General features: G+C 36.2%; 1 protein-coding gene across 1 annotated transcript; it reads right to left on the reverse strand.

Annotated features, from left to right (window-relative positions):
* Positions 1-2,130: 2,130 nt before the first annotated feature.
* LOC150083420 (uncharacterized) lies at positions 2,131-10,453 on the reverse strand. The gene is made up of 6 exons (XM_090377264.1): positions 10,275-10,453; positions 5,712-5,767; positions 5,202-5,303; positions 4,433-4,468; positions 2,562-2,594; positions 2,131-2,264 (listed from the first exon to the last, which is right to left on the reverse strand). Exons 1-6 carry the CDS (start codon positions 10,417-10,419, stop codon positions 2,211-2,213), a joined length of 426 nt encoding a protein of 141 aa, XP_090233390.1. The 5' UTR covers positions 10,420-10,453; the 3' UTR covers positions 2,131-2,210.
* Positions 10,454-14,032: the final 3,579 nt, after the last annotated feature.

Here is a 14,032-nt window from a genome sequence, read left to right on the forward strand (position 1 = left end):
GCGGGCCACTGCAGCAAAGAAAAGTCATTGTCATGTTCCGAGAACCATTCCATAGTGATTCGGGCTTTGTGCACCGGCGCATTATCCTGCTGGAAGTAACCATCTGACTGAGGATAAACTGTTAACATGAATGGATGCACTTGGTCAGCAACGATGTTTGGATACAATGTGCCATTCAGACATGAATCAATGGGTATCAATGGGCTCAAAGTGTGGCAAGAAATCAGTACCCGCACCATAACACTTCCTCCACCACCTTGCACAGTAGTCGTCAGACATGACGGGTCCATGGATTCATGTTGTTTTCGCCACATTCTGAGTCTTCCATCAACATGATGCACCAGGAACTTCGTCTCATCAGACCAAGCAACTGTTTTCCAATCCTCGATAGTCCAGTGCTGGTGTTGCTGTGCCCAAAGGTGGGGTGTTTTCTTGTTCTTCATTGAAAACAAAGGTACGCGATGTGGCCGTCGGCTGTTGTAGCCCATTCGCGACAAAGTGCGACTAGTGGTTCGTTGCGATATTTTGTTCTGCGCACCAAGGTTGTATTCTGATGTGATGTTCGACATTGGGGCCCGTCTGTTTGCTTGCACAATTCTAGCTATCCTCTTCTGACCTCTCCCATCAACAAGCGATTTTCTCCCGCAGGAGTGCCGTTGAGAGGATATTTTCTGTTCATTGCACCATACTCGATACACCCTCGAAACAGGGGTGCGTGAAAGGTTCAGGAGAACTGTCGTTTCAGAGATGCTTTGTTCAGCACGTCTTGCACCTTCAACCATGTCACATTCGAAGTCCGTTAGATCACTCCTTTTTCCCATTCTTGGTACGGTTTGTACGCTTAACTGATACTAGAAAGGTTGTTGTGCTGTATTTATATCCACAACTGTGGTCATGTGACTTGCAAAGTTGTGTGACAAACCATTTGTGTGCACAGCAGGGGTGTACCTAATAAAGTGGCAGCAAAGTGTAAGTCCACAGCACATGTTGCACCCGTTTCCCTTGGACGATTGCGATGTTTTTGATTATTACACTGTTCACTGTACTTTTAATGGTATGATCAATTCAGATTTGTTAACTGAAATTAGTGAGAAATATGTACCTTGGAGTGAGGAAAACTCCTTCAGAGATGTTAAATCGTTGAATTTACAATTACAAAGTTTGTTGGAACAACTGACATAATCCCTTTCTCACGTGAAACGAACTACCGTGATTTTCCTGTGCTTTTTTGGATGGTTGTGGTGATATCCTCCCATTTCCATTTCATGATATATGTCTGTAGAAGTGTGTTAATGGGCCGATATGATTTGTATCTTGTGCCCTGTTGAAAAAACCTGTAATAACTCATTTGGGAACCCCACTGCCACCTCCTCAGATAGGCTATAAACAGCACCGAATGAGGAGTTCTTTAGAAATTTCTCCAGTTTTCGACGGCAAACAAACTCAGACCTTTTTAAACGAGTGTCAAACGAAGATGTATCGTGTCCACTAGACTGCCACGAAGGACAGTTTCAATAGACACAAGGGTGGCCAGATATTTGTTTCCAGGGTAGTGTTTATTCCACTTCATCTAGGATCTAGGTCTGATAATGAAGATATAGTCTTACTGGTAAAAACTTACTCTTTAAGGAAACATACCTAGATTTTTTAAGTATTCGAAATGATCGTTTCACAGTTTAAAAGTAGGAAACAAGAAGAGAATGACAAACAGAAAAATAGCTTTATATAGCGAATATCTATCCAAGAAGTAATTATAGACTATAAAGATGAAAACAGTGGCAAAGTTCAGAACAATCAGAATGTAAATGTTGGAAGAACTATTTCATAACTAAAAAGAAATCTGATTGAATCGATTATCAAACTGCTTGAAATGATTGCATAAAAGCTGTACGTCGTCCTTGTTAATGGCTCTTCAATCTGAGAAATTTTAACTTTCTTCTTAAATATTTTTACAAAATATATATTGTTACTATCACTATTTTGATTCTCAAATAAGCATGTATGAATGAAACCAAAAGTAATCTTGAATTAAAAGAATTTGACGTTATATTTCAAAAACGATTTCAACTCTTCTTTTACTTTTTTATTAGTTATATTCTCAAGAAAACAACATTTATAATATCAGTTGAAATGGTGACTGGATAAGTATGTGGATAAGAAACTGGTGAATACTTCTTAGCATTAGTTTCGTTTTCTTCGGAAATTTCAATTCAAATGTTGCTGTGCACTCCTATCAGCTCTTCAAAGAAATCCTTCATGCACTCCTTAAAATGAAATAAAAACACCACCATATATTGCTTCTGAGTATGCATATTCATCATATTTTAAATATAAATATAATTTTATACATCATATATTAAATTTAAGAGTTTTTGTTAGTTCATTTATAATTATTATAAAATTAAAAGTGAAACATTATACGAGGTTTTTCTTTTTTTAATTATATCAATTTCTTAAATTTCATTCAATAAATTTAACAGAAATAAAATTTTCGCGAAACTAAATATGAAATTCAATGGCTACTTCAATACAAGATTTATGTAAGAAGAAAAAAGACTTACCACAACTTTCCTGAAATCTTCACTGTGGGGCGACTGAAAGTGGTAAAGAAATAACTCAGAATTACTTTCTTCTCTGGGCATGCTTAAAAACTATCAACCTGTATTCGAACAATTTGTTTTGAGGGGAGGGGAGGGAAGGTTAAACGGTTTTAAAGAAGGGGTTAAATGTCTATGCATAACTGAATACATCGAAACGAATTACCAGTTTGTATTCCGAACTGTAATGAAAATTAGACAAATTTAGGAAGTACTCAAACTAGAATTTGTTTTTTTGCAATGTTTAGAATGTTAAAATCTGCTTAATGAATTCAAACCTGGATACGTCTGAAGGTCATCTTTAGACAGAAACGAAAAAAACAGCTTTGAATAAAAAGTGGGTTTTTTGAAAATCATTTTGTGCAATGACTGCGCTTCATATTCAGAAATGTTCCAGGAAAACGAGAGTGACTTTTGAAGACTGGACTGTTGTGGGTTTTTTTTAAATACAAATGGTGTGTTCTGACTACTTGATATATAATTAACCCATTGTGGACCATTCCGAATTGGACTGCTTTGGATTGATCTAAATGGGGTAATATTTTTATTTTCAAATAGGTGCTAGAGTTTAACCCTTGAGTGGGTGTACTCTTCCCTGTCTTTGGGCAAGACAAGGGGGATGGTTCTGTTGCAAGAAAACATTCGTAAGCTGGATACTAAACTAGCCGGCGCCAAGTGCCAGAGATGGTTAAAAGTTGCTGCAACTGTCTGGGTGAAGTGGCCAGTCACTTAATGTAAACAATGCAACCCAACACTAAATATGATACATGAATTCTATTACACTGGTTAGCCTTTATCACTGCTAGACATATCGAGCAGTAGGTTTTGATTAGGAGCCCTTTGGACCAGAGATATTCCACTGTCCAAATTGCAATCACGGTGGGAAGCAATTGAAGGGACGTGCATCTCGCTAATGCATAATTGCATCCATGGCATGACGAATGCAGGATTTTCTGAAGGCAAAATAGAGATCTCCTCGCTATTTGGTAGGTTTACCTAATGAAGTGGCTACTCAATGTATTGTATGCTATTTTGGGTTACACGTTTCAAGTACATGGAACCCAGAGAGGCCATGGAACTCAATAGCAGTAGCTATTGGGAAGAAGCTATTACTCAGAAAGTGGTTGGTTATAAGAAGGGCTTATGAAAATATAGCACTTATGTAATCTATTTTCAACATTTAAGTATTCTGTATTTAAGTGGACCTTAGAGGTCTAAACCATGTCATTAGGTAAAATCAAAGGCCTATATACCTGTGTGGAAACAATTGTTTCAAAATGTCTTACATTTTACGAGAAAAAGAAAAAAAAAACTTTTATTGTCCGCATGTCTCCACTTTACAATTTATTTTAGGTAGCTATCGACATTATTTTGTATACAGTAGTAATAAATATTGTTATGAAAGATGTTAATATGTGTTGATGGGAGTCCCTGGAATGTCCCAGACTTGTATACGAACTCCACAAGTGGACTTTCTAAACACACCAACTTCAAGTGATGATATCTTCGAACATCGACATTGGAATCAGCTGGACACCATAACATTGGAAAAGAAATATGAAGATATGATTGGAGAAAGATTTGAAAGGTTTCATATTCTTCTACAGACAGAAACATTCACCTCCTCCATAGGATCCTTAGTCACAACGTACCAGTGTGTCATCATCTTGTGGGTTTCAGTTATATAGTCAGAGAAAGCTAACCGACTTATGAGAAGATTTCGTATTCCAATGGGGGCATTTTAACTTTTCATTTCAAGTGTCTTATAAATTGAAAATTTAAAGAAAACTATTTTTATTAAAAGTCAGAAGAAAATTTCTTCAGAAAATACTTACTATATCTGCAGTTTTTTCTTGTATGCATTTATCCACCTAAATATAAAGAAAGTAAGAGGTTGTTAATTTCGAGTTGAAAATCACAACATAAAATAATTGTGATTATAAAATCACTGAGCTAATCTAGTCTGAATCTTATCAATTGAAATTTGAATTTACAGCCTCGAGTTCTGGTTATAACAGTGAAAATTCCACCTTCATTCTTTTTATTGAATCAATGAAGATTCCTAACCTTCTGAGAGCCTTATAAACTCCACAAAGGTCTCCTCTGAGGTGCTTAGTTGCGAGAAACTCTGTAGTCCATATAATTGGAAACTTGAAAATATTGAGAGAGAGAGAGAGAGAGAGAGAGAGAGAGAGAGAGAGAGAGAGAGAGAGAGAGAGAGATGAGAGAGAGAGAGAGAGAGAGAGAGAATATGACAATGACTTATTTCATCAAGTCTAGGTGTGTCATTTTTGGGCGGTTAAACTTTCTAATGTTAAGTAATAGAAGAATCTTGGATGCGCATCTAAATTGGTAGTACAATAAAGATTCCTAATTGTATTTCTTAAAATTTACATTGGGGTTCAGTGTCCTCCAATGCGCGATTTCTCTCTGCAATGGATATCTTAATTACAATGGATATCTTAATTACAGAGAGAAATCGAGAAATATGCGCAATATTTAAGGCAGCAACACCGAAAACGTATTTTCATTATTTGAAAATACTTGATAGGGATGTTAAACTGATGTAATAGCGTACTTAATATGTTTCAATAAAGTACGTACCTCTCCTGCAGTGTCTTTACAAGAATGATTGACATAAGTCAACTCTGGGTGTTCACTGTCAGGGTAGTGTTCCGACAAACATTGAGAAAGAGCATCCTTGAACTATAGAAAGAAATTTCATTAGATACCCATTTAAGTTAGTTCACATACGGCATAATTTCATTTTAAAATTCTGACAAGCTGACGAAAATAATTTTAATTTTAACTCAAAAACTAAATGTGGGACAACACAGAGACTTTTTTTGGAAGACTGACCTAAAGGTTATAACTAAATGTATTTCCAGTACACTAAAACTCAGGTGATTGCTCAACCACCGTGTGTTACTGATGCTAACATAAATTTCTATTCACATTTTAAAGGAAAGGAGAGATCTAAACAGTAAATTTTACTTTACACCATCAAATAACATATTCGGGAACAATAACTAAATGTACATTTTTAATTGAGTAGTTTATTAATTTCGCTTAATTTTTAAGAGAGAAGAGTGCAGTACAAAGGTGTATTCTTACCTCGCCAGTGGGTAACTTAATACATTCTGCAATTCTATTTCGGGTTTCGTCGTCCCCTGAAATCAGAGTAACAGGTTTTAATTTATAAATAACTCCATTGAAAAGAACTCTTCGTGTAATCACTCACTTAAGAGAATTTATCTCTGTTTATGAGTGTTAAGATCAAATTAATCGTATGTTTTAGGTCATGATATTCGTAGTCGCGATATTCGTTAAAGAGGAAGGAGACTATATATGCAACAAAAGTTTGCATTCTGTATTGAGTTAGGATGTTATTCCATCGTTGTTGTCTGCGCGTGTAGCACAGTGGAATCTTCACCGTCCTCCCCACACCGGATGGAAAATCCTATGGTTCGAATCCCGTCAATTACGCGAGGAACGTTCATGGGTTATTTTCACTCCTTGGCCGAGTTAATCGGTCTGAGGCGTAGATAATAAGGTTTCCCCAAATGGAAACTCGGTTTTTTGTCCAGCAAAATAGGCAAATCGATCAGAGTACACACGCAATTCAAGCACATAATACACGTGAGTAGTTGATTTAAAATTCCAGGTGGCCCTAGTGTTATTTATTAATATTAATGTTCTGTAATAGTATTGACTTGTAGGCTGTGAGAGTCATCCTAGCAGCTTGGAAGAAAAGCCACATTGAAACTGTTCTAAAGTAATTTCCGGAAGTATTTGTTACTTTGGTGAGTAATGATGATGTTTTCTAAATTCAATGTAAATTTGTATATAATAGCAAATATTTAACGAGTTCAATGTATGGTGTAGTCAACTCTTAGAATTGGGCTCATCAAAAAAAATTCGGATTCAGCGAAAAGAAAACCGAAGAAAGTTTCATTTATATCCTTGTTAAATTGATAATTTTGTTTTAAAAGAATTATTTCAATCGTCCCAGTTGGAGTGTTTCCAAAAATCGCTTAGAAAAATTTAATCAATTTATTTTTAAATAAAAACCAAATGTTCACATTACGCTTCAAGACCAGAATTTTTTAAAACGCGCTTTATCTTTTTTAAATAAGCAAAAATTAAAAAGTGGAGCTATTTCAGGTCACCTTATTCTTCCATTTTGAAATTTTTATGGCCAAGTGATCAAAATAAGATTGGTTACACAAAAACAGTTTATATTAACATATTAGGCAAAAACACACTAAAACACCTTACAGAGTCAGTGCTGTGCTGGTACGTGCTGTTATTCCAAACAAAAGTGGCCCAATTCGATACTGAATAATATTATTTTTGGCCAGTGTGTGTGTAGATATTTTATATAAACTATTTTCGAAGCAATCAAATGGCCAAAGTTGAAACACTAAACATTTAAACATTGATATTCCAAACTGTGACATTCAAAACACTGACAGATGAAAATGCAACAAATTCTAAAAGCAGTTCAAATCGTGACAAGTTTGAAATGTCGGCAGATCAATACATTGATCGTTCAAAACACCAACATGGTGAGAGACCGATTGATCAAAATGACGAGTAGTTGAATTATCGATAGTCTAAATGAAACAAGAATATCAGTGGACAACTAATTGGTCAATACCTTCTTGAACTGATCTCATTTATTCGAAGTGAACTGAACCGAGATTTTTTTAATGGAAACATCGAATAATAAAAACTGTAATTTTTCGCCTTTTTTATGTAGTTCATAATTTATTTTGCTATAATGTGTTTAGTAACAGCCATTATTACTAAATTAATTCCTTCGCATGAGTCTAAAAAGACAGTATAGAGCAATGTTTATAATGTTTACAAAGCAACTAAGCAAACCCTTAGCCATAATTATGAGAGCATCCTTGTACTTAGGGGAGCTCCCCACGGACTGGAGATGTGCAAATGTATCCCCAATTCACAAAGGGGGATCGAAGGGTGACACGAGTAATTACAGACCAGTTAGTTTAACTTCTGTTCCGGGTAAAATAATGGAGTCACTGGTTAAAGATGCATTGCAGGATCATCTAGACAAGATTGCAGCAATAATTCAGACACAGCATGGGTTTGTTAAGGGAAAGTCTTGGTTTACAAATTTGATAGGCTATTATGATGTGGTTACAAAGGAACTGGATGCAAAAAATAATTTTGATATCATATATTTGGATTTCAGGAAAGCTTTTGACACTGTTGCGCATGGAAGACTATTGTACAAAGTGGAGCAGAATGGTATTAAGGGTAAGTTGCTACAATGGATAAAAGGATGGTTAAGTAGGAGAAGACAGAGGGTGGTAATCAATGGGTGCTGCTCTTCTTGGACTAATGTTATTAGTGGAGTCCCACAGAGTTCGGTGTTGGGTCCACTGTTGTTTTGTATATATATCAATGATATTGATGAAGGTATATCAGGCTTAATGTCGAAGTTTGCAGATGATACAAAGTTGGCAGGGTTGTTAATGACAGTAATGGCAGTGTGCTACTGCAACAGGATCTAGATAATTTGGGCAGATGGGTTAAGAAGTGGCAACTGAAGTTCAACCTTGACAAATGCAAAGTACTGCATATGGGTAGAAGTAACCCCAGAGAAAGGTACCAACTGTGTGGTACTACACTTAAGGTGGTAGAAAATGAAAAAGACCTGGGAGTCAGATATTGTGCAGTCAGATATGAAGTTTTCTGAGCAATGCAGACAGACATTGCTCAACACCCCATGACCTGCCAGGGTTGGTGATGGGGTGTTGTCAATGAAATACAGGAATTTTGCTAGCAGGGAAAAGGAGGTGATTGTCCCTCTGTATAACGCAATGGTCAGGCCACGCCTTGAGTACTGCGTACAGGTCTGGAGGCCTCATTTTAGGAAGGATGTAGATTTGCTTGAGCGTGTACAGAGAAGGGCAACAAGATTGGTGAGGGGAATGAAGGGATCCTCTTACCAAGAGAGAATTAAGTTCTGCAAATTGCAGTGGTTGGAGCTAGGCACCTGCACGGTGATCTGATTGAGGTGTATAAGGCCTTGAATGGGTTGAGCTCGCTGAATTCTGATGGGATCCTTCCACTTGTTCAGATTACGAACCTAAAGGGACAAATATTCAAATTAAGAAAAGACAGATGTAGATTAGATGTGTGGAAATTTGCCTTTAGCCAGCGGGTGGTTAATTGCTGGAACAAATTTCCATCTGTCGTTGTGGAAGTTGATAGGTTGAATAAATTTAAGGAGGAACTGGACAGGCACTTTGTGGGAATGGTGTGATTTTTTTTTTTTTTGGCTGAATTTGCATAAGCTCATACACTTGCTTTCTTGCATCACACGCCACTACTACTACTACTACTACTGCTACTATGTTCTGTTAAAAAATTGCAAATTTACAAAATTAAAGCCTTACAATTACAATTTAATTGTCATTAAAAATTACAATTAAAAACTTAGAGAATTATAATTACAAACTTATTGTAATTTTAATTCTGTAGGACCAAAATTACAAGAGTGTATATAAAATAAGGTTGCTTGAATGTTAAGCGCCAAAGCAGCAAACGCCGAGAGGCTTGAGTATAATGTGTCTGTAAATGGTACATCTTTTTCGGTTTAACTTGCTTGTTTTTTTGGAAGAAAATTCCCAGTTTATGGGAAACAAGGATGTGCGAGTGTTGCGTTACAGGGCCGACTAACTTCCCATGGTATGAATAAAACCGTTAATAGTTTCTTGATTCGCGAAAAAGAAAAATTCCTCCTGTCTTTCTACACCATGGTAGGACAGGTGAAACATTTTTCATAAAAACTGCTAACTTATAAACCTAGGGATCTTAAGATCACTGTCCAAAAGTGTACAGCGTACTATTGAAAAGAGTTAATCTTAATGTTCTTTATAAATGCTCTTGCTTTCAGAACATTTCAAGTCACTTCCTCAATGAATCTTATGATAATAACAATTGGAAAATTTGGTACCGCCATTATAAATGTCTTACAGCTATCAGATGACTATTGGATCGTCAGTCCCTCACGTTTTATAACCGACTTGTAAAACGAGAATCAGGAGCTTCATCGGACTGACGGGTTTTTCCAAATTACGCCCCTATATATTTTTTTGCGCGCTATGCTTATTCCAAATGAATTAGTGGTTTAGAGCACAATGTCCTAAGTTGGTGACGCATCCCAAAACAACCCTCTGTCTAAAAACAACTCTCTCTATTCTGAAATAGTAATTTAACTTAGAATTTCAGTAGTCCATAAACTTTTAAAACTCATGTTTGAAGAGAATTCTTTTCTTCAAAGATTTTTTTAATGAAAATTTAATAACTGAATATTTTAACAATCGAATAATATCTTTTATTAAATGGCCGAAATTCTACTAGGATACAGTTTGCATGTGGGTAGAATCTACAATTTGTTTTGAATGAGGGAGCCCGTTTCTACCATTAACAAAAGTGAAGTGATTACGGGCATGAATCTCTAATCAAAACGGTAGCAGTCACAGAGAATATTCCAACTTTGGAGTACAAAAAACGTTTAAGTCGCTGTTTATGTAAATGGTTTATTTACAAAAATTCGCAACCTTTTTTTTAAAATAGAAATAAGATATTGAATATTCTGCAATGCATACTGGAAAGTGAAACCTATAAAGAATTACTTACTGCAGACAACAGCCATAAAATCATTTAACTCGGGGCGATCAGGTATGTCTGATGGAGGTTCCGGAGGTACTTCCTGTCCTGTTGGAAATGCGAATCCAGAACATAACGCTGCACCCGCAAGGAATAAGGCAAGCTGAAAACTCATCTTTCGTTCTTGCAAATTTCGAAAGTAAAATACGAACGGAATAGGTTAAGTGCTTGTGAATATCTTTTTATACCAGCAGGTTTCCTTGATTACTTCCTACCGGCCTTGAATTACTTCCTTTCCTTTCTCATTACCGCAGGAAATTTAAATAAAAAAATAGGTAGAATGATTAGGCTTATCAAAGAAACATTTGGTCATTTATGAAAGCATCTAAAAAATTAGAGTTTACCCCAAGTGTCGATATTTATCGATTTTCGCAGTACATACTTTCAAGTATATATTATTATAATGATTATTTATTCAATAAATAAATAATTAGTTAAGAAAAGAAGGAATTACCTTTATGATGTCTTGATAGAACATTTCTATGCTGATACTCTCTGTTTGTTGAATTAACTATGCAAATAATTTAAATGGATTCCTCATACTTGTAGACAAAATCAATGATCCCATGTACCACAGAATTGGAGGCTAGCGGAACCGAAACCTGACCCCAAAATACATCGAATCACCAACTGAAATCTTTGAATGAGTGAAGATCATGAGACCATACTTTAAAAACAATTTAAATGCTTTGAAACCAATTTAAATAATGAGTATATACTTTAAACACTTAAAAAACAAATATTAAAACATAAAAATAATATAATAAAAAAAAACCCATCAGAATCCTCTGACACATTAAGAAAATAAAAGAATTTTGTTGCTTCTCTGAAGCGGACGGGGCTTTTCGACTATGGTCATGATCACAGGAAAGTGAAACCACCGGTTTGTGATGGAATTTATAGCATGGAGATTAGTTGCTATCATGCCTGTGAAGGACCATGAATCTGAGATGGGATTGGGGCGACGCACATTGACTGAATTTTGATATAATTTAATTTCAAGGGCAATGATTACACCAAATAATTAATTTCTCAGCAATTAATAATTTGGTGTAACCATGTTGGATGCTAAGTATTTTTGCTTCGTTCAATAGAAATGTGTGGCCTTCACTGATCACCCCCACCCCATTGTGGGGATCCAGTTCGTCCATCTTCAATAAGCCCACCCTCCATCCTGTCTTACAACGCAACAGTTTTGCAGTTTATCGCGTTAGTACCCTCCCGATGAGCTCCTTTGATGGACACGTTGCGTTTCCACTACACAGCACCCCGTGTGGGAATAATGAACGTTCCCTCCATCCTCCTAACGGGCATCATCCGTACAGTAGTGTGCTGCTCAGTTAGAATTCAACAAATCCATCGCCCACCACATTTACCCTCCCTAATATTAGGAAAAAGGTTCTATCATAATAGATAAATAATTTTATATATATATATTTAAGTATTTGTTAATAGCTAACTATCTGACTAAAACTAATGAATATAAATAATTTATTTAAATTGTTGAAAAATCAGTTTTATTTATCGGGTAGATAATAAAATCAACTCCCAGATGAGTAAATATCCTCGGATGGATGTAATATTACGTTGCAGTCTTTGCTGTTTCCAAACAAACCGACATCAGAGCAGCGGTAACTTCCATCCGAGGATATTTGATTTGTTTACCCACTTCCTAGGGTGCAGTTCCTCTTGGATAAGAAGCGACACCCCTTTGGAGATATCTCGTAGACGGAGTGATACTTTAAAGTTGAAGATCCGAAGTTGTTTGATGCACTTGAATGTCTAATCCAATCAGCTTAATTAAGAAAAACATAAAATCAAAGGAAGTGCATCCAGTTGGTATAGATGAACAGTGCACTGTTGAGTCAGTTTGGTGTGACATAAGCACTGCGAAAGCAAAAATAAGAGTAGGAGTGTGTTATAGGCCTATTGACTCGAATGAGTACAATGAACAATTGTACAGAGAAATAGAGTGGGCTAGTAAATCGGAATGTCTTATAATGGGGGATTTTAACTTCCCAGATATTGACTGCAACTTGTGGGTGCAACTTCCCAGATATTGACTGCAACGCAGTGATCTGCTTGAGGTGTATAAGGCCTTGAATGGGTTGAGCACGCTGAATTCTGATGGGATCCTTCCACTTGTTCAGATTACGAACCTAAGGGGGCATAAATTCAAATTAAGAAAAGACAGATGTAGAATAGATGTGCGGAAATTTGCCTTTAGCCAGCGGGTGGTTAATTGCTGGAACAAATTTCCATCTTTTGTTGTGGAAGTTGATAGGTTGAATAAATTTAAGGAGGAGCTGGACAGGCATTTGGAGGGAATGGTGTGATTTTTTTTTTTGGCTGAATTTGCATAAGTTCATACAATTGCTTTCTTGCATTACATGCCACTACTACTATTACTGCTACTACTAAAACACACGCTAATTTTTCTGATGCATGAAGTAGTTTAATGGACTTGTTCAATCAATAATCTGTTATTATTATGAAGTCATCAGAAAGGGTCACAATTAAAACTTGTTAAAAGTTTCCCATTATTTATAAGAATGGACAGAAAGTTCTGAACAGTGAAGACTATTTTAGTGTTGCAATAACTGAGTTTATATCGAATCTGCAATGGAAATTTCAAATTGATAACGAATTTTATCGATGACTCCAGAATGAATTAAAAATATGTTAATAAAAATCGTGGGCCAATTGTGTCTTATGGACTTAGATTGACTAAATTTATTTCATTAATAATTTCATAAGAACAGAACGGAGGGTGGGCTTATTCAATAGGGAAGAACTGGATCCTTACGTTTGGGTGGGGGACAGCAGTGTGGTAGACGTTTGCCCGTTAGTAGGGGGAGGTATGCGGTGCACTAATCTGTTTGTGCTTGTGTCCTTCTGTATAGACATCCCTGTCTATGGATCCGGTTTACTAATTACCGATTGTTTTCTCCCTTTAGGTACCAGCTCATTGACGGATTTTCAAATGGACATTCAGAATGAGGACCGCTTCGTCCAGGATACTTGCTTGAATCGGGAATGGACAACAAGAATCTGTTGAAGTGATGTTGAAAGGAGGAGGCTAATGGCGTATAATTGCTATTTATTGTATTATTAAGTATTTATGTATCATTAATCCTCTGTACTTGCAATTCGGAATCTAAATTCTTGACGTACAAAAAGGAACTCCTTTTTGTACATCTTAACACAATCCAGGGTCTTGGGTCAACCACCCAAATTGAGACTAAAACAGCGATAAAGGGTTCCCTGTTTCTGTTTTACTTTCAATTTATATATTACAGGGGCGTCTTCCTAAAACCGCCACTGAGCATGGTGCCAAAGAGCGTCCATAAGATCCAAGCAAAAACAGGCCTTCCAGAGAACAGTTACATGGATTTCCAGAAAGCTGCGATCCTGAACACATGTAGGAATGAGAGAATGTTCCTAGATCAATAGAAATACTAATAATTATAATAATAATAGTAACCAGACATAATCAGCTACCCTATTCACTTGGTACCTGTACCCGTTAAGGGGCAGAAAAATCCATAAAGGAGATAAAAGGTTTTTATAATAATAATAATAATAATAAATAGCCAACAGTAACACCAGACATAACATTAACCACCCCGTGTACTTGGTGGCAATACCCGTCGCGAGGTGGAATCCCAAATAAAGGAGAAATGATGATAATAATAATAATAATAATAATAATAATAATCTTTGGATAA

This window comes from Mastigoproctus giganteus, chromosome 7 (genome assembly GCF_048544385.1).
Source record: "Mastigoproctus giganteus isolate SK-2022 chromosome 7, ASM4854438v1, whole genome shotgun sequence".
Classification (NCBI taxonomy): Eukaryota; Metazoa; Arthropoda; class Arachnida; order Uropygi; family Thelyphonidae; genus Mastigoproctus; species Mastigoproctus giganteus.